General features: G+C 38.3%; 1 protein-coding gene across 1 annotated transcript; it reads left to right on the forward strand.

Moving 5' to 3' along the window:
• Positions 1-14,416: 14,416 nt before the first annotated feature.
• LOC147011703 (homeobox protein goosecoid-like) lies at positions 14,417-23,470 on the forward strand. The gene is made up of 3 exons (XM_085857479.1): positions 14,417-15,009; positions 22,036-22,292; positions 23,165-23,470. Exons 1-3 carry the CDS (start codon positions 14,682-14,684, stop codon positions 23,294-23,296), a joined length of 717 nt encoding a protein of 238 aa, XP_085713605.1. The 5' UTR covers positions 14,417-14,681; the 3' UTR covers positions 23,297-23,470.
• Positions 23,471-25,242: the final 1,772 nt, after the last annotated feature.

Raw genomic sequence — 25,242 nt, forward strand, 5'->3', positions numbered from 1 at the left:
ACCTGCTAGTTTGATTTCAGTTGTGGGGATGTTGTTGGAGACATTAGTTAAGGACCAATTGAAGAACCATTTAAATCAATACAAACTAATTAAAAGCAGTCAGTATGGATTTACCAAAATGATGAGCCTAAAACCAATATATAGCACTGAAAAAGTTACGTCCGAATTCGGATGAAAGTTGGTGGGCAGGTTAGGTGTGTAACGATGAAGAATTGTTTCGATTTTGGTGAAGATAATATAATTTTTTTAATATTTTAAAAAGTGATTCTTCACCATTTAGAGCATATTGGGATCATGGGGCCAAAAATGATACAGAGCATGTTATCTCAAAAGGTTGTGCACGACTTTTGACAAAACTTTGTGGATGAGTTGGTTAGGTGATAAGAACAAGCCGATTTGATTTTGGTTCAGGTCCGAATTCAGATCCGGCCGAGCAGTGGAACACAAAACGTAAACTGTTCAGCCTGGTGTAGGTATGAGCACTACCGAATAGTGTTCTAGTTATTCTTTGTTATATGTCGAGTGTGGTTGTTACCCAACTGCAAGGATTATATTTTCCAATGCTAGCCATTGCGCCTAGCTTGGCTTTACCTTGTTATGCTGATCCCTGTGTGCCAGACCCTTAAGCCATCCCCAAGCCACCTTTCTTCCTCTGCCCATCATTGTCACAGAGAGAAACTTCTTTCTTGCTAATTGGATCCCCACTTCCAGAATCACAGATTTTTTTTCAATTGGGTGTTGTGCTGTTATTTATACGAATTAAACATTGTGATATTATTTGATGATAATCAAAGCTGCAGTTGATGAAAAAAAAAAAAACCTCCAAAGTACTTTTACCGGTGACGTCGGCATTGGTCTTTTTGTTAGAGGTAAGGTGATTATGCTGGTGTGTTTGTAACGGAATAAAAACAAACAAGGTTTCAAACTGCACAGTTCCTCAGGTGAGAAGGATACCCCGCTGTCTGGAAACCTTCTCTACAACAATGATGATGCCCTCTTCAATGGCTCCAATTATTCCCGCCTTCGTGTGAGGTCTGCCAAGAGGGGAAGTTTGGCTCAAGTCTTTAACCTACCGGTTGGCCAGGCTTGATGTTCGACCAGAACTGATTTGGGGAGGAATTTGTAATTTATTTCGAGTGCTGGTGATAATGATCGCCTACTCCGTGACATGAAAGAAGCCACAGCATCTTTAACATCCACCTAATGCTAGTAGATAGGACCACCTAGCTTAAGGTCCAGCCAAGGGACAGCTAACATTGTGATCCAACGAGCTCAGATACAGTAATATTACACGAACCACCAATTGGTCAATTTATAGTTGGGTTGGGAATCGAACTCAGACGAGATAGGTTAAAGGTAGCTCTCCACAATCTCCTGTCGGATGATATGTGGAAACATCACTTTGAAGCAGGTGTACTAATTAGGTTGTTTCCAAATTACAAAGATGAATATATGTTCTGAATGGAGAAGACTATAAATTGAAAAATGTTTTTTAAAAATTGCAGTGTTGGATATCCCAAACCAGCTTCTTCTTAATGGGCATGCATGCGGGGTAGCGTGAATGGCTGAGGGTGCTGTGTGCCACTGATGCAATGCCCTCTATCGGTTCCAAACAGGACAAGATCGCAGATTTAAACAATAAAGTCGCTGCAAGTTCACATGGTATTAATAACTTTCTTCTTCTCCACAGCATGGATCAATGTGCAACCGGTGGCAACCTTCCTCAAAAAGCCGAGCATACGAGGAAAGAGATACGTGCATATAGCTACCTGATCATAATCCCTCTTCCCATCCATCTCTCATTATTACAAGAACCATACAAGGTCATACATACAAGTGTTATATATGCTATCTCCTCCTCTTCTTGCATCCATGCTCCAAACATGCGATCTGTGGATGCAAATAGGGAAATGTCACCATTATAGACATATAACACCCTCTCAACCTTCCAGACTAGCTCAGATACAGTAATATTACACGAGAGACTTTCTAGAACACCTTACTCCACACAGTCTTGAGAATCAAGTGCCATGGGCGGAGTCTGCGAGCAGCAAATTTGATTGGTCAAGATGATGTAAAATATGCCGTAATATTTTGTCCAAGTAATGCTTTAAACGGAAGGTTTTTGAAAGTGACAAAAATGGAGATTTGTAGTATACAGTATTTAAGTATATAATTCAATGCAAATAAAATAAACAATTTAAAGGTTTAGAAAAAAAAAAACCATTTCGGAAGTTTACCACTATTGATGCGGAATCTTTTACACCACCTTATTTAACACGTGACATTAGTTCTTCATGCCTGTTGTTCGTGTCCTTTACGACGTCCTTAAAGACAGTAAGTTTACTGTTTGGAATGATTTTCAATTTTGTTTGACTGCCACACTGACAGACAGAGAAAACAAGCTGGTAGGCGGACATGGGTAGTGGACTACCCAATAGAACCTGGCGCGATGGGCCCGTTCGATGGGGAATGACCTGAGGATTAAGCACAAGAAAATTCATATTCTAGCTTCAAGGGTTAATGCTGCAGATTGTTTTTTCGTTAAAATACCCCCACATTTAGAGGTTTTTCGGCCGTTGCTAGGCAATGGAGGGCCCATAGCAACGGTTCTTTCTCACACATAACTAGGACATACCATGAACCTACCATACCAGTTTCATGTATATCTGACTCATAGTCTCTGAGATATAACGAACTTCGTTTTTTTATTGTTTTCGACCAGGGTTCATTCAGTCTATCTTCTCCGACAGTTTTCATAGGATCCGGCTGCAAATTTTTGACAATATGGCTGAATGTATGCCCACAGTTGCTCGTGGCCCGATTTTTGATTTTCGAAAAAATAAATTTTGATTTTTTTTTGAAAATTTCAAAGGTCCGTTGCTAGGCAACGGTGGTGTCCATAGCAACGGTTCTCATTTGCACACAACTAGGTCATGGTATAAACCTACCAACCAAGTTTCATCGAAATCGCCATTGTATTAACGGAGCAATGGACCGAACAGACATACATACATACATACAGACATACAGACAGACAGACAAACATATCGATGGAAATACTGGATAATAAGGGTAGACTAGATCGACTACCCAATAAATGTTTCATTCCTCTCTGTGTATAAAACTGTATATGTGATCGGGATGAACCTGGTGGCAAAGTTCTGCTGAACTGCAGGTTCCTTTTCCAATTCATGTTCTAATTAATGTTCAAAATATAACATTCGATTAAAAATATGTTGCTCCTCGATCATAAACTGATGTTTGTGAACAGACAGACAAAAGTGAACCAATTACCTAATCATGCTTTTCGCTTTGCGTGTGTGGGATTAATGAGCCATTGTGATGATAGTGGAGAAAATACTACTCGTAGTTTATACTTTCGAGGTAATGATTATTACAATTTAACTGCAAACTACGACTGCAAGTACTCCTAATTATTCCCACAATATTGTCGTGGATGGCTGGCAACGTTTTTGGCCCATATTTCACAAACAAGATGGCCAGGCTTGACGTGAAACTGAAGGTGATATTGGCAGGAATTTCTGATTTGTTTCATGTGATGGCAATTACTCTCCTATTCTTCACAAAAAAACACACTTTTGGATCTTCAACATCCACCAATTCGTGTCAGAGGAGAGGACACCAACATAATGTCTGTCCAATGGACACATTTTGTGATGCAACACCCTGCCTATGAAGCACCAATCAACAGCTCATCAGGAAGTAAGTAGAACTTCCAATGTAAGGATGGCATTGACACTCTATATGTTTAATACAACACAAATCCTCAAAGGCATCACCTGACTCGGTGGTGTAATGGTTAGAGTATCTGCTCCGAGTCCAGGAGGTCGGTGGGATCAAACCCTGCCTGAGACTTTTAAAATGGTACCTGCTGCTTCCTTGCTTGATGTTCAGAATTTAAAAGGATAAGAGAATGGATAATCCCCATAGGTTAACAAACATGGGGAGGAGGAGATTCCTCCTTCAGAATTGGGAGTGTCGTGAGAAAGGTGGTGCCATTATTGTGACATCACTGGTACCCAGAGTGCTCTGGGAAGTGATGGCACTTCCCCCAAGCTCAGTTTGTGTTTGTTTTATCTATCAGTCTTGTGTTGTATCTAGTGTATTTGTCTATGTTCATCTGCATGAGATGTGTGTGGCAGCTCCACTATGAGCCTTAGATGCTTTAAAAAAAACGTCTGACTACTGATCAGTCTTCACATCCTTTGTGTTCCTCATTTTGGGTTCAACCAGAAGTTTTAACGACAAGATATTTCAGAATGCAATCAAAAGAAGATTTCCCAGCATGTAAATACATTTTTAAAGTCTGTACATAAAATAGTAATAAAAAGCATTTCTGAAAATGTAAAAGGATGTCAGGATGGCTCACGTTGTGATGCAACAAGCAACAAAAAGTGTGCAAACAAGGTAGGGATGGTCAAAATAAATGACCATGCAAAACCATCCTTACCTTGTTTACATATTTTTTGGCATACCATCCCCACATCCTTTTACATTGAAAACTAGAAGAGCCCTCGGTAGAGCGCACACCTCCGCCACGTAATGCCTGATCCACGATAACATATCGGGCCAAACACATTTTTGAAATATCATGCTATACAGAACCATATAGTTTTTGTCCCTATCTCTCAATGGTGATGGATCACTTTATAAATTAAATAATTATTGTGTCCAGATCCGGATTCGGATCTTCACCAAAATTCAATCAATTCTTCCTCGTCACACACCCAACACACTCGCCTCGAAGCTGTCTATCCTGGGTTTGAATCCCGACCCAGCTGTAAACTGTCATTCCAGTGTTTCACAGACAGGAGGATTCATCAATGTGTGTTTTGTCTCTCGGATGGACGCGAAACAAGCACCCAATCTGCCAGTGTTAATTGCTGGACATTAAAGATCCCATGGCATCCTTTGCAAAGAGTTGGCAAGTCATTGCTGGCAACATTAACAAATTATTAATTCCTTCCTAAACTACTGCTATGAGAAGGATGGAAAACCACCTTCTTGTTGCATATGGCAGCTTGGTTGCCAGGTAGCTATCATTTTGTTGGGGCACGACTATGCCGCTGATGCCGTGCCCGCCATACCAGTTCACTGGTACTCATTTCGCCAACCTTGGAAGGATGACAGGCTGAGTCAACTCCACCTAGTGTTAATTTAGCATCCAACTGGGCTTGTGCTCAAGATCCTAAGATCTCAAGCCAGCCACCCTAACCACTAAGCCAATACCAGGCTATGTTAAACCACCCAGCATGACTCTTAGCCAAAAACTGCTTCTGCAGAACCAACACCCTGTATCACACAGAATGATGCATCGGATCGGACATAGGTCGGGGATCAAATCTAGATGAGACAGGTCATAGGTAAGTGTGCTACCCCTGCAACATCCTGTTGGACCCAATAAAAAAGTAATTGTTTCTGTCGAACCGATATTTTTGTGATCCTTCAATACAACAGATAATAATTGACCTTCAAGGAATAATTGAAGTTATTCCTGATATCAATATTATTAACCATCCCCCATGCAGCGTTCTCCGCGCAGCAGGAGACGGGTTTTGTAATCACTTGTGTGTGTCTGTCCGGGTTGTAACTTTGTTACCATTTGAGCTTTTTTCATCAGATTGTCAACAAAGCTGTATTTTGAGAATCTGGAGAAGACAAATTAATAATTTGGTCAAAAGGTCAAAGGTCAGTATCCACAAAATGGTAAATTTTCATCCGATAGACCTGAAATTTTAATCATTTCAGCTTTTGTTGTCAAATTTTCAGCAAAACTTTATTATGAGAATACGGAGAAGACAAATTTTGATCAAAAGGTCAAAGGTACCATTTAGCAGACGGAAGACGATGAAATCCGAATACAAAGTAGACTGGCTTTGCATTTTCAGGTGTTTTCTCGTTAAATCTGTTTTTCGAGTCACAGTTTAGGTTTGCACCACCCTCATCAATAGAGCTTTGAACCCATTTCCTTCAAAAAGTAATATTTAATGCATCGATGGTGATTTTAAGAGGCCATCTATTTATTATGTAGACATGTATGTTTTTCTTTTTCATCTCTATCTCTCTCTCTCTCTCTCTCTCTCTCTCTCTCTCTCTCTCTCTCTCTCTCTCTCTCTCTCTCTCTCTCTCTCTCTCTCTCTCTCTCTCTCTCTCTCTCTCTCTCTCTCTCTCTCCTTCCAAAGCCACATGGAACTCCGGTGTGAAGTCTCCACCTCTCACTCCTCACCCTCTTCTTCAATTACAAATTACACATTAGGAATTGTCTCTGATCTAATACCACACTGACAGCCTCTCCCAGAAAAAAAAAGTCTTAAAACCAAGCCCAAAACCCCCTAAATTGAAGTTTTAAAAACCTCAGCTCGCCTGTCGGTTATGTATAAATTGGAAGAGGCACCTCAGCTCCAGCATTCCATCAAAATGTAAACAGCTAATTTGTCGTTCTATAATGAACATATTTAAGCGTCATTACAGTCGACTCTTGCCAATTCAAATACCCGCCAATTAAAACACAGCTATTCAAATAGGGTGCCATTCCACCCAACTGGAATGTATCCGAATCATACTGTTTAGTCAGTTGTACTGAACACTTTATCACTCTGCTGTTTGGCAATTCAAACCTGAAAATCCAACTGCTTTTGTCACTTACTCAGAACTCTTGGTACTGCCTGTCCAAGGAATAATTCAAAACGACAATGGACGTGTGTAGACACAATTGAACACAAGAAAATGAAAAGGAGTTCCGGTTAAGATCATGCCGACGGACTCGCTGCAGATGAAGCTCAAATTGTTATGGAGGATGTCGATGGAGAGACGTCTCCAGAAAAAAAATTCCAGATGGAAACCTCAAAATCAAACCTACTTCCTGTCCATTGACCCAGAATCGCCTCCGAAAGCTTTGTGTCCTTTCAGAACATCCTATTGCGACCTCTGCCACCAAAGGTTATGTTTTCACCCCTGTCTGTTAGTTTGTCTTTCTGACAGCATGATATCTGAAAAAGTTATTGCCGGATTCAAACAAAACTTGGTGGACAGGTTGGGTGTGTGACAAGGACAAGTTGAATCGATTTTGGGGAAGATCCGGATATGAGAATTATTAATCAGTGATTTTTCACCATTGAGACGTGAGACCAAAACGATATATAGTGTGATATTTCAAAAAAAAAAAAGTTGTGGACGAGGTATGTTCAAACTTGGTGGATGAGTTGGTATGCCTGGTGTTGGCTTAATGGTTAGGATAGTGGGTTTGGGATCCTAGGGTCCTGAGTTCAAATCCCGCTCAGCTGTTGAATTAACACCAGGTGGGGTTGACTCTGCCTGTCATCCTTCCGAGGTCGGCAAAATGAGTGCCAGCATGCTGGTATACTGTGTCGGAGTGGCGACCCGTCCAGGATTGTTCCCAATAGCCAAGGAGGCTGCTTCGGCGGCACCAACGCTCTGCACAGAGTATGGTCCTAATGGATGGATGGATGGATGAGTTGGTGGGCTGACAAGAACAAGCGGATTATATTTTGGTTCAGGTCCAAATTCAGATCCGGCCTATCAATGGGATACAACACGTAACCTGCTCAGGCTGACGGAGGTATACCGAGTGGCATTCTAGTTGCAGACTGAGAAGCCTGAAAAAAATGTAATCTACTCAAATAATGAAGGGAAATTTTGTTCCATAAATAGGATGTTTTGAGCAGTTTTCCTCTGGGATACACTGCCAGTATTGTGTGATCCAACCAGGAGGTGCTTACAGGAAAGCGGTTGTGAATGAAGTCTCATTAGCGCTTGGCTTTTCCACTGATATTAAAAGCCGAGTACTATATGGTTGGTGGACTAACCTGTAGCATGTTGAACCCGTTTTAAAAATTATTATTGAGCTATACATTAAATTAACTGAGCTGAAGGCGAAGAGCTCCCCCCACAATCATGCTATCAAAGTGGTCCTCGTTTCCACTTCACTGTAATTTGGTGTTCACTTTCATGTTCCAAAATTTGTTGTGATTGATTGGTGTGGACGTTTACAAGCGTTTTGTTTCTTTGACCACCACTGTCGTGTCATCCAGGTCCTCCAACTGCAAACTGTCCCATTGGTCCTCCAACTGCAAACCGTCGTTGCATCATAAAGTGAGTCGTCCCTCGGATGAACTTTCGGCTGGATGACTCTTCTGATAGTACCAGTTGGTGAACGTTAAAGACACCACAATATCTTTCACGAAGAAGAGCTGAGTAATCACCAGTACCCTGAAATATATTTTTTGAAAATTCCTGCCACCTTCAGTCTAATGTCAGGCCTTGGCAGCAGGTTCTTGAAAGACTCGAGTCAAAATCTTTCTCCAACCAACCTAACAACAAGGTGGGAAAGTTTGGGTCCATTAAAGAAGTAGTACAAAGCTATGATGTCTTTTAAAATTCTCACCCCTGGTATGTCACTATCCCATAATGCGCTCCTCAGCAATCATTCATTTGTGCACAGCCTGTGGCCGCAAGTTGCACCAGTGCTGGGAGCATGGCTGTGCTGCTAATGCAGTGCCTCCTATAGGTTAGGATAGGCAGACGGAGACTGGATGCCCAGTTTCACGTCTATCCGAGGGACGGCACACATATTGATGAATCACCTGGCCTGTGGAACACCAGGATGGCAGTTCATAGCTCGGTGGGTATTCAAACCTAAGCTCGACAGCTTAGAGATGACTGTGTCTGTGCATACCTCTCGGTCGTCCCGCCAGCCATTGGAGGTATGCACATTCGTCTCTAAGCTGTCCAGCTTAGGTTTGAATCCCGACACAGGTATGAACTGGCACCCTGGTGTTTCACAGGGAGGGTGATTCATCAGTCCCTCTGGTGGACGTCAAACAGGCATCCCGTCCACCGGCATTGGTTGGTGCACGTTAAACATCCCACGCCGTCCTTCGCGAAGCGTAGGCTAGTTTCTGCCGGAACCATTAACAAATTACCAATTCCTGCCCGAACCTACAGAGCGGCACATCCGCGCCTTCTCAGTCAATGATGCTACCCCGCATCTCTGTGCCGCAGATGAACGAAGAAGATCCTGCCAGGCCTCATCAGCAAGAAGAAGAATAAGAAGACCTATTTCTGCATCTGCGCACACAATCATTGACCCCAGTGGTTTGGATTCGAACTGTTACTAGTGTTAGCAATTTCATTGCATTTTTTTCACTGCGAATGCACAACGTCATAAACTTTAGTGATTCGTTTTGTGTCATCACGTGAAGCATACCTTATGGTTTAGTACTGATATCAGTGGCAAATCCAGGGGGGTTTCCTGGTTGCCCGGAAACCCCCCTCCCAACAAAAAAAATTACCATTACAGTGGCAAACCCAGGGGTTCCCTGGTCACCCAGAACTCCTTCTAGTATGTCATTTAGTTGCTAGTATGTCATATAGGCACTACCATCACTCAGGGAGGTCTCACTAGTCATGATATTTAAGATTGAAACATGAAGTTTATTGAATTTAAGCTATTTTATTTATAGTTATGCATTTAAATATTAAAATAATTAACGTTTATATCTCTTTGCACAATACATGCAAATCAAAGAATATGAGAATGTGCATTTATTTGAAAGCTGCAATAAAATTTTCATAACGTTCATATGACTTAGATTTTCTGTTATTTGGAAATGCCCCCCCTACCCAATTCCTGGATTTGCCCCTGGATATAGTATACATAGTTGCAGACGTTGTAAAGCGCAAACCGTATTGTGCGCTGCCGGTGAGTCCACATAAAGGGTCCACGACCCCCGAGGGTCGAGACCATCCCCGGGCTCATCCTAAATCTTGGAATGGCTCTTCATCTCGGCCAATGAGATGCATTCGGTGAATTTTACTGGATATAATCCATCGACCATGATACATAATACATACTTCGAGGGTAAAGGGGAAACCTATCGAACCGTTATTAATTAATTAATTAATTAGGATTATACGTGTGTGTTTGTGTTATTTATTTATCACAAATTATTTCCGAACAAAATAACTGCAGCAATAGGTGAAACGAGCCGGTGTGGATATTGGAATTAAAGTCTTTACATTGGTTAAATCCCCCGCTGAATCGAGCGATTATGCACCGCCGCCCCCACCCCCTCCTATCTGCATGGAGCACGCACCCCCGGGGGTCGTGGTCCGAGCAATCTGGAAACGAGGCGCGAATGGGTTCTGCCCGGGGGACGGAACTACAGGCGCATTTGGTGGTAACAGGTGCTCAGGGAAAGCGTACACCGCGGAACCCCCACCTTAGACCCCCCCACCTTTGAGCCCCCCCCCCACCGGTGCGCTAAGCACCCGGGACGTGGATTCGCGACCCGTCGAGCGTCCGTCCCTCTTTATAAATACCCGCACAAAGCAGCCCCTAATTACCCCGAGGGCTACACCGCGCTTATAGTCTCGTAATACAATAGCGCAATTAATCTGGAGCCTTAAGTGCACGGATAAATGAAGAATGCGATTAAAAGGGTCATTACATCTACTAGTAAAAATGTTAAGCGCAATTGTTTCGCACACGCATCGTTACTCAAACTAATCGGCAGCTAATTTACTTTTGTAAAATGACGCGTTTATCATAAATCGACGTCACGAAACGAGCTTTATATCGTTGCAGGTGGTCGGGTCCTCCCCCCCAAAAATGATCCTTTTCTCAAGTTTACATTTACTGATAAATTCATTTATATGGGAAAAGCTTATGATTATTTATATTATTATTATTATTATTATTATTATTATTATTATTATTATTATATTTCAGGTGTTAGATTAGATATGACGTCACAGAATTGGAAATCGATTTGTCCATTGAGCGGGAATCGATTGTGTTTCGTTGAATCGATGAGTATCAGGACGTTTAACGTCTTGTTTCTGGAAACACGATTGCAGACAATTAACGCAAATGTAAAAAATAAACAATTGAACAACGGATTATATTTGAAAGAAGTTATAAAAATATATCTCGTTTTGCAAATGATTGTTAAAAATAAAAATCCAGAATGGAACTCGGTAGAGCGCACACCTCCGCCAACCTGAACAGTTTTCGTTTTTGTATCCCACCGATAGGCCGGATCTGGATTCGGACCACAACCAAAATCGAATCAGCTTGTTCTTGTCACAAACCCAACTCATCCCCCAACTTTTGTCATAACCAGTCGATAACTTTTTTAAATATCGTGCTACAAATTGTTGTGGGTTCGAGATCACGCGATGGTGGTGAAGAATCACTTTAAAATTAAATAATTCTCGTATCCAGATCCGGATCTGGATCCTCACCGAAATTCAATCGATTTTGCTTTGTCACACACCCAACCGATCCGTCAAGTTTCGTCCGAATCCATCCACAACTTTTTTGAGATAGCCTGCTTTATGTCGTTTTTTGGTCCTATCGCTCAATAAGGGAAGAATCATTTAAATAATTCTAGTATCTGGATCCAGATCCGGATCTTCATGAAAATCGAATCAATTCATCCTTGTCAAACACCCAACCCGTCCACCAAGTTTCGTCCGAATCTGTCGACAACTTTTTGAGATATCCTGCTTCGAGACAGACAAACAGACAGACAGACATACAGGGAGTGAAAACATAACCAGGGTCCACCTTTGGTGGCAAGGGTAATAAAATGAAGGTAAGAAAACAAAACAGATGGGAGTACAATTACGCCCAAACCGTTTAACAAGCAACTTGATCAAACAAGAACACTGATCGGCTAACTAATTAGACCTGCCTTTAATGAAGGCGATTTTTAATTAATTTTGTTCTTTCGGGAATCAATATTTAAGGATTTATCTGCATTGGATGTTTATATAAACCGGCAAGTTAATCGCACGTTGCACGGGATTCGAAACACAGTCAGGATGGGGGCGGCAAAAATACAAATGGCACCCTCTGTCATCGAGCCGGCAAGCTGGGAGCAACAATTCACATGAATTGCCACATCTGATGAAATTTAAATGCTCTGACGAGCTGCTCCATGTGAAACCATTGGATACCTAGGGTCCGCAATGAAAATTTATATTGGTCTCAAAACCGGAGACCAATCAAACAATTTGATTGAAGGATTTAGAGAGGATGATTAGTTTGATGAGCTATCCGATGCTGCTCAAGATGATTCGCTTTATTGTGTTGATTTTAACCACAACCACATCAACCCACACGAGACGTCCAGAAAATTTATCCGATAAAGATATTCCCAATCAGGTTCGCGGTAAAACTTATTATAACAAAACCTGTTTGCAAAGATCATAGTTGGAATTGAGAAAAGATTAACAATCCTTTTACCCCTTCTACCATTCCCCAATTAACACACAGAGCCCGTGTGATTAATTGAAGATAATATATGTACAACTTTGTATCGTCATGATCAGAGTGATGCTTGCTCGACCATCTAAAAATAGATGTCGTAAACATCGAGGAAATCCATGAAACGTAGTTGTGGTTGTACAAGACGGTAAAAAGGAAGGATTAACGTCCTTAAGAAAAGGAAGGACAAAATATATATATATATATATATATATATATATATATATATATATATATATATATATATATATATATATATATATATATATATATATATATATATATATATATATATATGAAAATATATAAAGATATAAATATAGATGAACATATATATATATATATATATATATATATATATATATATATATATATATATATATATATATATATATATATATTTATATACATATATAAAAATAAATATATGTACATATAAATATATACGTATATATATATATATATATATATATATATATATATATATATATATATATATATATATATATATATATATATATATATATATATATATATATATATATATATATATATGTTCATCTATATTTATATCTTTATATATTTTCATATATATATATATATATATATATATATATATATATATATATATATATATGTTCATCTATATTTATATCTTTATATATTTTCATATATATATATATATATATATATATATATATATATGATATTTAAACATTTTATATATATATATATATATATATATATATATATATATATATATATAAATATTAACATATATATATATATATATATATATATATATATATATATATATATAAATAAATATTAACATTGTATATATATATATATATGTTAATATAGTTATACATTATATATTATTATACATTATATATATATATATATATATATATCTATATATATATATATATATATATATATATATATATATATATATATATATGATGTAGCCGATCATGAATGATGGTATTGGCGCGAAAAGCTCCTTTTGGGGATGTGCGGGTGTTCGTGGGGAGTGTGCAATTTGCAGATAAAGCTGAATTGCCTCGGCGAGGTAAATAATTGCTGGGATTAAGAAAAGCTTTTTCCCAAACAGACTCCATTATCGGTAAAGGAGAAAAGAGGTTTAGCTTGCCGAGCCTGAATAATCCGGAATTGAAAACGGTTTTAAATCCCTTGTAAACCGGTGTAAGGAACCGATGTTTTGGAAACATATCGACACTTTATTATTGATTTGAAAGAGTGCTTTTAATGCGTTTAGCCCCAGTTCGTAGTTTTCAAAGTTTAAATGAGCTATATATCTCATGTTTTAAAATTGTGTGTGTGTGTGTGTGTGTGTGTGTGTGTGTGTGTGTGTGTGTGTGTGTGTGTGTGTGTGTGTGTGTGTGTGTGTGTGTGTGTGTGTGTGTGTGTGTGTCGGGGATTCGAGCAAAGGCTTTAAAATGTCCTAAGTCGAGGCTAATAGTAAGGATTAGAGTACTTTCATTATGTCCACAATACACAGATCAGGAACCTTTCCTTGTGCCGTTAATCCGCTCATTATGTTAATGATATGCAGGCACAGGTAAAACCTCTCCACCCTTTTGCTCATCGTAGATTTTTTTTTCTTCTTCTCATTTTGAACATTTTGTCCTTTACACTTGTCTCTTGCAATCCACTTTTATTTATCTTCTGTCTATGTCCTTGTATTTTCACTTTTGTTCGTTCCTATGATGTGTTAGTGAAGGCTTTGTTCGTCTCGGTTGCTTTGTAATAACAGAGTCATTTGGCTTTTTAAAGGGTCCACCCTTCCTAATTTGGATTCATACAACAAACTGATTTATTTTGCTGATTAATCGGTATTAATACGTCCTCGTGAAACTCCGTGCGATTGTTGTTGACACAATTATGCCTTTTGGGTGGTTGCCGGTGGTTATCCTCCGTGGACATGTCTGCAAGCCGTGCAGGGCAATGGAGAGGAGGGGGTGGCTAAACGACGTGCAATGGTCTTTCCCGCCGTTTTCCATACATTAGCAGGGGGCGGGGCAATGCCCCATAAATGCGCCCCCATTCCCGGCTCTGGAGCCGCTGTGCCGCGGGCGCACGCACGGCGCGCCATCCGTGCCGCGCGCACGGCTGGGACTCTGTCCGAGGTGGAGAAGGTAACCTCGAGGAGGTAACCCCGAGGTGGAGAAGGTAACCTCGAGGAGGTAACCCCGAGGTGGAGAAGGTAACCCCGATTCATCCAGCTGGATAAAGCTGGAGAGCGGAGCACAAGACAAGCTCAAGGAAGGAGCGAGGTTGCGTTGAACGGTGGAACTCGCTCGCAAGCAACGAGACAGGAGTGGCGGGTTATCGAATCATCATGTCGGTCAATGAATTCACCATCGAGAACATCCTTGCGAGCAAACCCACTCGCTGCGCCGCCGCGCCAGGCGCAGCCACCTTGGGTTCACAGCGCCTCGGGTTACCTCCGCTGGGCGTTCCTCGCAAGGATGTTCCGTGCGGAGGAGGGTCGTGCTCTGCGAACCCTTCCACATACGGACCTCCGGCGGCGTGTGGGGCGCCCTCCTTCTCCTTCGGATACCTGTACAGTTCGCTGGGCGGAGAGCTCACCGCCGGCATGCCGTGCTGTCCACAGCCACAAATGTCCCCTGCCGGTTGTTCAAAGTGTCCCTTCGCCTTGTCAGCAGGTAGGGCTGTGTTTTCTTGTTATATCGCATTCCCAACTGAACCCCTGACTCGTGATGGATTGCAACCGGGTTCAAATCCGATCAGCCAATCATTTATTAATGTCACTATAATTATGGGAAAGGACATTGATGTTTGCTCATGTCATTATAATTATGGTAAAGTACATTGATGTCTACTAATGTCATAATTATGGTAAAGAACATTGATGTCTACTAATGTCATTATAATAATGGCAAAGTACATTGATGTCTATTAATGTCATTATAACAATGTCATTATAATAATGGTAATGTACATTGATGTCTACTAATGTCATTATAATAATGGCAAAGTACATTGATGTCTATTAATGTCATTATAACAATGTCATTATAATAATGGTAATGTACATTGATGTCTACTAATGTCATTATAATAATGGTAATGTACATTGATGTCTGGTAATGTCATTATAATAATGGTAAAGTACATTGATGTCTACTAATGTCATAATTATGGTAAAGTACATTGATGTCTATTAATGTCATTATAACAATGGTAAAGTACATTGATGTTTTCCAATGTCGTTATAACAATGGTAAAGTACATTGATGTCTACTAATGCCATTATAATTATGATAAAGTACATTGATGTCTATTAATGTCATTGTAATAATGGTAAAGTACATTGATGTCTAGTAATGTCATTAAAACAATGGTAAAATACATTGATGTTTACTAATGTCATTATAATAATGGTAAAGTACATTGATGTCTTCTAATGTCATTATAATAATGGTAAAGTACATTGATGTCTTCTAATGTCATTATAATAATGGTAAAGTACATTGATGTCTTCTAATGTCATTATAATAATGGTAAAGTACATTGATGTCTTCTAATGTCATTATAATCATGGTAAACTACATTGATGTCTGGGAATGTCATTATAATAATGGTAAAGTACATTGATGTCTGGTAATATCATTATAATAATGGTAAAGTACATTGATGTCTGGTAATGTCATTGTAATAATGGTAAAGTACATTGATGTCAACTCATGTCATTATAACAATGGTAAAGTACACTGATGTCTTCTAATGTCATTATAATAATGGTAAAGTACATTGATGTCTGGTAATGTCATTATAATAATGGTAAAGTACATTGATGTCTGGGAATGTCATTATAATAAGGGTAAAGTACATTGATGTCTGGGAATGTCATTATAATAATGGTAAAGTACATTGATGTCTGGGAATGTCATTATAATAATGGTAAAGTACATTGATGTCTTCTAATGTCATTATAATCATGGTAAAGTACATCGATGTCTGGGAATGTCATTATAATAATGGTAAAGTACATTGATGTCTGGGAATGTCATTATAATAATGGTAAAGTACATTGATGTCTTCTAATGTCATTATAATCATGGTAAAGTACATTGATATCTTCTAATGTCATTGTAATAATGGTAAAGTACATTGATGTCTGGTAATGTCATTGTAATAATGGTAAAGTACATTGATGTCTGGTAATGTCATTGTAATAATGGTAAAGTACATTGATGTCTGGTAATATCATTATAATAATGGTAAAGTACATTGATGTCTGGTAATGTCATTGTAATAATGGTAAAGTACATTGATGTCTGGTAATATCATTATAATCATGGTAAAGTACATTGATGTCTGGTAATGTCATTGTAATAATAGTAAAGTACATTGATGTCTGGTAATATCATTATAATCATGGTAAAGTACATTGATGTCTGGTAATGTCATTGTAATAATTGGTAAAGTACATTGATGTCTACTAATGTCATTATAACAATGGTAAAGTACATTGATGTCTACTAATGTCATTATAATCATGGTAAAGTACATTGATATCTGGTAATGTCATCATAATAATGGTAAAGTACATTGATGTCTTCTCATGTCATTGTAATTATAGTAAAGTACATTGATGTCCACGAATGTTATAATAATGGGAAAGTACATTGATGTCTACTAATATCATTATAATTATAGGAAAGGACATTGATGTCCATTAATGTCATTATAATTATGGTGAAGTACATTGATATCTTCCAATGTCATGGTAATTATGGTAAAGTACATTGATGTCTATTAATGTTATTGTAATAATGGTAAAGTACATTGATGTCTATTAATGTCATTGTAATAATGGTAAAGTACATTTATGTATATTATTGTCATTGTAATCATGGTAAAGTACATTGATGTATATTAATGTCATTGTAATAATGGTAAAGTACATTGATGTGCATTGATGTCATTATAACAATGGTAAAGTATGTTGATGTCTTCTAATGTCATTGTAATAATGGTAAAGTACATTGATGTCTATTAATGTCAAAAGAATTATGGTAAAGTATATTGATGTCATTATAACAATGGTAAAGTACTTTGATGTCTCCTCATGTCATTATAACAATGGTAAAGTACGTTGATGTCTCTTAATGTTATTATAATTATGGTAAAGTACACTGATGTCTATTAATGTTATTATAACAATGGTAAAGCACATTGATGTCTATTAATGTTATTGTAATAATGGTAAAGTACATTGATGTACATTGATGTCATTATAACAATGGCAAAGTACTTTGATGTCTCCTCATGTCATTATAACAATGGTAAAGTACGTTGATGTCTCTTAATGTTATTATAATTATGGTAAAGTACACTGATGTCTATTAGTGTCATTATAACAATGGTAAAGTACATTGATGATTACTTATGTCATTATAATTATGGGAAAGTACATTGATGTCTTTCAATGTCATGATAATTATGGTAAAGTACATTGATGTCTCTTAATGTCATTATAATTATGGTAAAGTACACTGATGTCTATTAATGTCATTATAACAATGGTAAAGTACATTGATGATTACTAATGTCATTATAATTATGGGAAAGTACACTGATATCTATTAATGTCATTATAACAATGGTAAAGTACATTGATGATTACTAATGTCATTATAATTATGGGAAAGTACACTGATGTCTAATAATGTCATTGTAATAATGGTCAAGTACATTGATGTTTACTAATGTCATTATAATTATGGTAAAGTACATTGATGTCTTTCAATGTCATGATAATTATGGTAAAGTACACTGATGTCTATTAATGTCATTATAACAATGGTAAAGTACATTGATGATTACTAATGTCATTATAATTATGGGAAAGTACATTGATGATTACTAATGTCATTATAATTATGGGAAAGTACACTGATGTCTATTAATGTCATGAAAACAATGGTAAAGTACATTGATGATTACTAATGTCATTATAATTATGGTAAAGTACACTGATGTCTATTAATGTCATTGTAATAATGGTAAAGTACATTGATGATTACTAATGTCATTATAATTATGGTAAAGTACATTGATTTCTATTAATGTCATTGTAATAATGGTAAAGTACATTGATGTTTACTAATGTCATTATAATTATGGTAAAGTACACTGATGTCTATTAATTTCATTGTAATAATGGTAAAGTACATTGATGTTTACTAATGTCATTATAATTATGGTAAAGTACATTGATGTCTATTAATGTCATTATAACAATGGTAAAGTACATTGATGTCTATTAATGTCATTATAACAATGGTAAAGTACATTGATGTCTATTAATGTCATTATAACAATGGTAAAGTACATTGATGTCTACTAATGTCATTGTAATAATGGTAAAGTACATTGATGTCTACTAATGTCATTGTAATAATGGTAAAGTACATTGATGTTTGGTAATGCCATTATAACAATGGTAAAGCACATTGATGTCTATTAATGTCATTATAACAATGGTAAAGTCCATTGATGTTTATTAATGTCATTATAATTCATGTAAAAGTACGTTGAGGTTCACGAATCCCATGTAGTTTCAGGTGAAGTACACTTATGTCCATGTCCTGCACCTGATTTATGTACAAGCTCCTCCACAACCCTTGGATCAATTCAAAAAACACAACTCTTGAAGCTCCGGGTTCGTTTACTAAACTATCAATGTCCAGCAGGAAGACGCTCTACACAGTTTGTATTATGAAGACATCAAAGCATTTTCAACTTTTCGACATGAATCCAAGAGAAGACATGTATCTGATTCATAAACGTTTCTTTAAATATTACGTGTTTTGTTCATGACGTCATAACGATGAATAGTAAGCTGGGAAGATGAGCACAGCTAGTATTACTGCATAACAAACTTGTTCGTCCTTAACAAGTCCGCAGATGCTCAAACGCAACATCGTATTGACACTGGGACCAAGTACGTCACCAATCGTCATATCTCCCATTGGAGACGTTTGCCGTTGTCGGGGAAGCCGAACGACGTCACAATAATATATTATCTCCATGACCGAAGGAGGACCGAGGTTATGTTTTCACCCGTCTGTTTATTTGTCTGTGAGCAGTTGCGGACGGATCTCGAAAAGTTGCGGATAGATTCAGACGAAATTTTGTAGACAGTTTTGGTGAGTGACAAGGAAGATGTGATTAGATTTTGGTGAAAATATTGATCTGGATATGAGTATATATTTGTGATTCTTCACCATTGAATGATAAGGCTAAGTCTGAGAAACTGTACAAAACGATATCTTAAAAAGTTATGGACGGATTCGGACGAAATTTGGTGGATGAGTTTAATAGGTAGGTGACAAGAACAAGCCGATTAGATTTTGGTTCAGGTCCGAATCCAGATCTGGCCTATCAGTGAGACAGTTGGAGACAAAACATAAACTGTTCAGCCTGGCATTGGCATGCATGCACTCTACCGAGTATCGCTCTAATTTGACCTGCAAAGGTCAAACGATTCGTACATTGAGCCGATAAATTCTATAAAATAATATAAATGGTTAAAAATACGAGATTTCAAAGGAGAATCCAAAACCATCTTGCGGACATGGGCAATGAATATCTAACAGGTATGTAACCTGGTCACTGTTATCTTGTATAATTAATTGTTAAACTGTTTCTATAATGTGATCAGCAAGTTGGTGGCCGAAAATAAAGGTCAACGAATGATTTTCACAAATATGTATTTCTTCTGACATTTTCTTCTTTATGTTGTTTTTACACCTTATTTGACAAACACTTCTTTTTGTTCCTCTTATTTTGAGAGCATACTTTCTTTGCTGTAACACCACAGAATTACATATGGTACACATCAACACGAGCCTACGTCAACTTACACTTATTTCAAATCTTACGAGGGGTGTACAAGAAGTTATCAGAATGAGATACTCACACAAGTTAAAGAAAACCAACTTTTTCTTTTTCAACAAATAGGTACTGTCTGTGTGTGTGCGTGCGTGCGTGCGTGCGTGTCGTCTGAGTTTTTGAGGTTGGCAGTTTGAACTCTGTCCAAGTCGTACCAAACAAAGAATTAAACAAAAATAGTACGTGCTTCTTCCTTGATTGATGTTCAGAATCTTACAAGGATAGAGCACGGACAAACAACCCTGGGAAAGCAATGGTAAACCACCCAGTATAACCTTTTCTAAGAAACTGCTTCGGCAGCGATAACGCTCTGTAAAGAGAATGGTCCATCAATATATACATATATATGCCTCGTTATACTTTTTATCGCATGTCTTGAACTCTTGTACTTATGTCATTCCGATAACTTTTAGAACACCCCACATAGCCCGTTTGTTGATCTACACGATTTGTTACAACTGGTGTGATGCTTGTTAATGCCAGAAAAATGCGACCCTCTTCCATGGGTGAACTTTCATTTATCATGAAATATAAAGACTGTGATTTACGCAACTGAAAATATTTAGTACCTTTCGTGCACATACATGCATAGCATTAAATTCTCACCAATATGATACGACTTGTGCAATTTGCAGCAGGGAGAGGTAAATTGTCCCGGTTGGCTGATCAGCAAGTACGTGGCCTGGAGTTCTATAAAGCCCAAGTACCTTTTAATTTTTATAAAGAAGGTTTCACTTTGTCAAGCTGGTAGAATAGCCGAGAGGTATGCACACTTGCCTCCGAGCTGTCTCGTCTGGGTTTGAATCTTGGCCCAGCTATAAACCGTCATTCTGGTGTGTGCCATCCCTCTGGGATGGACGTTAAACTTGGCCTCCCATCTACCAGCATTAATTTATGGACGTTAAAGATTCCACAGTATCCTTCACGAAGAGAAAGTGAGCTATCGCCAACAACATGAACAAATTCCAAATTCCTGCTCTAACATACTTCGTCTAATATCGGGCCAGGCCAACCAGTTCGTGAAAAACCTGAGTAAAAAAAAAAAATAACCTTCCCTGTCCGACCCCATAAGGTGGGAAAGAAAGAAAGTTTTGTCATTCGTATCAGTTACATATCATGGATGTCGACAATTTCAGTCTGGATACAGTGAAATGGAGTTATAAATGCAGTGTACTGGATACAGTGAGACCCTTCGTCCCGAAACGGGCTGTGGCCTTATGTGCTTCCTTCGACCACACACACACACACACACACACACACACACACACACACACACACACACACACACACACACACACACACACACACACACACACACACACACACACACACACACACACACACACACCCTCTTATTACCACCTGACAAGCACATTATTAACTTACTATACGAACCTTGTTCAATAACACTTTCAAAAGTAATATTTCAGGAGTAACAGTGTGGTGCATGAGTTGCATCATCCACCAGCAATTGAAGATGAAGAAGGAGAGAATGTATGGTGAACCATATGTGCATTTATCTAACCGTATACAAAATGGTGATTTATGCTGCGTTCCCATCAATAAGCTGTGCCGAGACCTGATCAGTCAGCTCGAACGTTCACTTTGTGAACCTGCAGTTATCGGAAGAGTCAATGAATGATTTGCACGACAGAGGAAATGCAGTAAATTATTCATGTTCAAGTTTTCATTTTTTAAAAATTCTGGACCCTCGATCCTGTATGGACGGCATGGGTGAGACATCAACGTGCTTTCCATGTGCCCCGCAGGCTACGGCCCTGCCGGTTCCGTGTTAGGCGCGCCGGGGCTGCCTGCGCTCTGGCCTTACCTGCCAGGTGAAGCAGCTGCGCGTCTCGAGATGCACATGTTACATCAGCTGCATAAGCGCAAGCGGAGGCATCGCACCATCTTCACTGACGAGCAGTTGGGTGCGCTGGAGGAGCTTTTTGAACAGAACCAGTACCCGGACGTGAGCACGCGGGAGCAGTTGGCCCGGCGGGTGCACCTGCGTGAGGAGAGGGTTGAGGTAAGACAAAATGCCAAAGCCACATGCTCATTTTGCCAAATCCTACAAAATGCTTCTGCATTATTGTTGATAGGATGCTGGTCTGTAGCGTAGAGCAATGTGAGACAAGACACCCTTGTCGTACATATACAAACAAAGAAGGAGGCATGCCTCTTGCCCCCATCTTACTGGATCTCTGTCTGTCATGCACTTTGCAACTGATAAATAGCTCGATTGGTTAGATTTTTTTCAAATACTAATTATGTTTTGATGTATATGGCTCTTTGGTTTTATCCCAGGGTAATTATGTCACATGGTGTCAAAAAGTAAAACTTGCCTTTGCTGAACAACTGTGTTGGAAACAATGAGCACAGAGGTTTGTACCACAAAATAATTCATATAAATGTATTAGTCGTAGTAATTAGTAAGATTATTAAGACACCATCACCTGCTTTTATAGCATTCCATCAAGGTATGAAGGTTGGTCAATAAGTGTGTGGCTAAACATAAAATACTGAAAATAAAAGGAGAGCAATTATACGATGATTAAAATATTTAAAGTGTTATTAAAGAACCCTAGCCACAATAATCTTACATCAAGCCACAAACCTACTAATCGTACATTGTACTACAGATTCGTGTAAAAAGCATTTTACGATAATTTACAAACTTCTAAAGGAACTTTTAAATTTTCCGTCCAATTGTTAAATTGTCACAATTAATTATCCGTTCACAATATTCGAAAAATGATAAACTTACAACCGTCTAGTATCGATGACTCGTGCATGAGATTGTTATACGAGCAGGGAGGTTTCACAGTCGAGCCGCACATCAACACCAGGAGCTGAGTCCAATCCATGCCATTGACGCCAATGTCTGGGTTCATTTTCCAGGTGTGGTTCAAGAACCGCAGAGCAAAATGGCGTCGCCAGAAGCACGCATCTGTGCCAGAGTGCGTGCGAGGAGTGCCGGCCCCTTGTGTCGTGGAACGCCGTGACAGCGAGCACGAATCGGACAGTTGCTGAGGTGTCCATGGATCTTTGTGTAAAGGACTCGAGATACTTGCGGGTACTCGCGTTTACCTGTGCACGTACAAGTATTACGTAAGCGCATTACGCACGTTGTAGATAATGTAATTTATGTGTATGCCTGTTACATTTTGGAATAAATACGACTTGTGTACAGAATGCCATGTGTACGCACACTATAATATACGAGTATAATATTTCTCTGTCTTTGGCTATGATTCTCAAACCACCACTTGTGGGCTTCAGCTTTGCTTCCAGACTCTTTGCTTCCCATTAAATGTTCATAAAACCCGAATATACGGTTACACCGCGAGCCGTGAGTGTGCTCGGCAAAAGTGCAGGAATTACGTCTGGCTCGCTTTTTAATGGAAACGGGACACTAGCAGCCCTCTCATCATCCGGACGCATTTGGGATGAAATGTACAACCTTTAGACAAATGAGAACGAATTCCACAAAAGGAGAAAGATTTAAAACTCAGGATTATGTTTCTCACTTTGTGAGGCAACATGTATAGCTATGTGTAAGAGTGATTTTCTAAATATTCTAGGAAAGGAATGGATGGTCATGATAGTCAGAGGAACTCAAAGTATTTTCATCTTAAAAAAAAAAGAGTGGGATTTTTTTTTCTGACGAATTAAATATAGTTGTAAATTATAATATTATAAAAACAAAGCATTTATTTTTTTGTGTATCTAGATCTGGGAACATTTGGAACAGTCCGTGTATGTCTGGTATATGTATATGTGGTGTGTATGTACATATATATATATATATATATATATATATATATATATATATATATATATATATATATATATATATATATATACATACATACACATATGAATCAAAACCTCAGAGTTGGTGAAGCTGCAAAGCACGGATCGAGTCCCACAACAGCCATTGTCGCACTACCATCCTGTGAGCAACAAGTGCCGTCTGCCACAGACAGAGAAACAGTTATGAGGTGAAGTTCCAGTTAGGAATGATTAATAAACCCAAAAAGGGTTGAGCGACATGACACTGAATGTTACGCACATTCACAACCACAACTCCGCCTCCAATACCGGATGGATTAATGTTTATGTGCGTGTACACACACACATATGTGTGTATATATATATATATATATATATATATATATATATATATATATATATATATATATATATATATATATATATATATATATATATATATATATATATGAAATATCAGAGACCCCACACAATGGATAGGGTGCCTCATTTGTAAGAAAATATATCAGGGAAGAAATTAAATGAGTCACGGATGTAGCTTCTGGATGATCTTTATGGTGACAAGCTTTTTGCCAAATAAGCCTTCTTCTTGGTCTTCCTCAATGAGAGCAATATATGTCGATACAAATCTGCTTTGCTTTCATTTATTTGTGACAATAATGGCATACATCTCTGTCTGAAAAAATTCCTGAGTGTCACATGGACGTCATCTGAGTTTGGAGGTGATATGTCAGCATAATTTATGCGCAGGACATCAGTGTTATGTCATCTCAGGTTAGGGTCACTGTGCAGCTTTCATTTGATATATATATATATATATATATATATATATATATATATATATATATATATATATATATATATATATATATATATATGATTATATTATTCTGATGTCCAAAACTGTTTTAGAGCATAAGTGTTGCCAAAGCAGTTTATTGGCAAGGATTTTACTGGGTGGTTTGCCATTGCCTTAGCAGCAGTACTTTACGCAGAAATTTGGAATTTATTCATGGTGTTGGCAGTATCTCACCTACTCTTTGCGAAGAACATTGTGTGACCTTTAACGTACACCAACTAATGTCGACAGAAGGGACGCTCAGTTTCCTGTCCATCCGAGGAACAGCACACGCATTGATGAATCACCCGGCCTGTGAAACACCTGATTCACAGTTTACAGCTGG

Source organism: Eptatretus burgeri, chromosome 15 (assembly GCF_056783735.1).
Source record: "Eptatretus burgeri isolate ZD-2024b chromosome 15, Ebu_testis_v1, whole genome shotgun sequence".
In the NCBI taxonomy this organism is placed as follows: Eukaryota; Metazoa; Chordata; class Myxini; order Myxiniformes; family Myxinidae; genus Eptatretus; species Eptatretus burgeri.

Excerpts from the sequence above, each read along its gene's own strand:
- LOC147011703 (XM_085857479.1), top strand. The coding sequence starts at position 14,682 with ATGTCGGTCAATGAATTCACCATCGAGAACATCCTTGCGAGCAAACCC. Across the intron at positions 15,010-22,035 it reads TCCCTTCGCCTTGTCAGCAG|GCTACGGCCCTGCCGGTTCC; the intron begins GTAGGGCTGTGT and ends TGTGCCCCGCAG. Across the intron at positions 22,293-23,164 it reads TGCGTGAGGAGAGGGTTGAG|GTGTGGTTCAAGAACCGCAG; the intron begins GTAAGACAAAAT and ends TTCATTTTCCAG.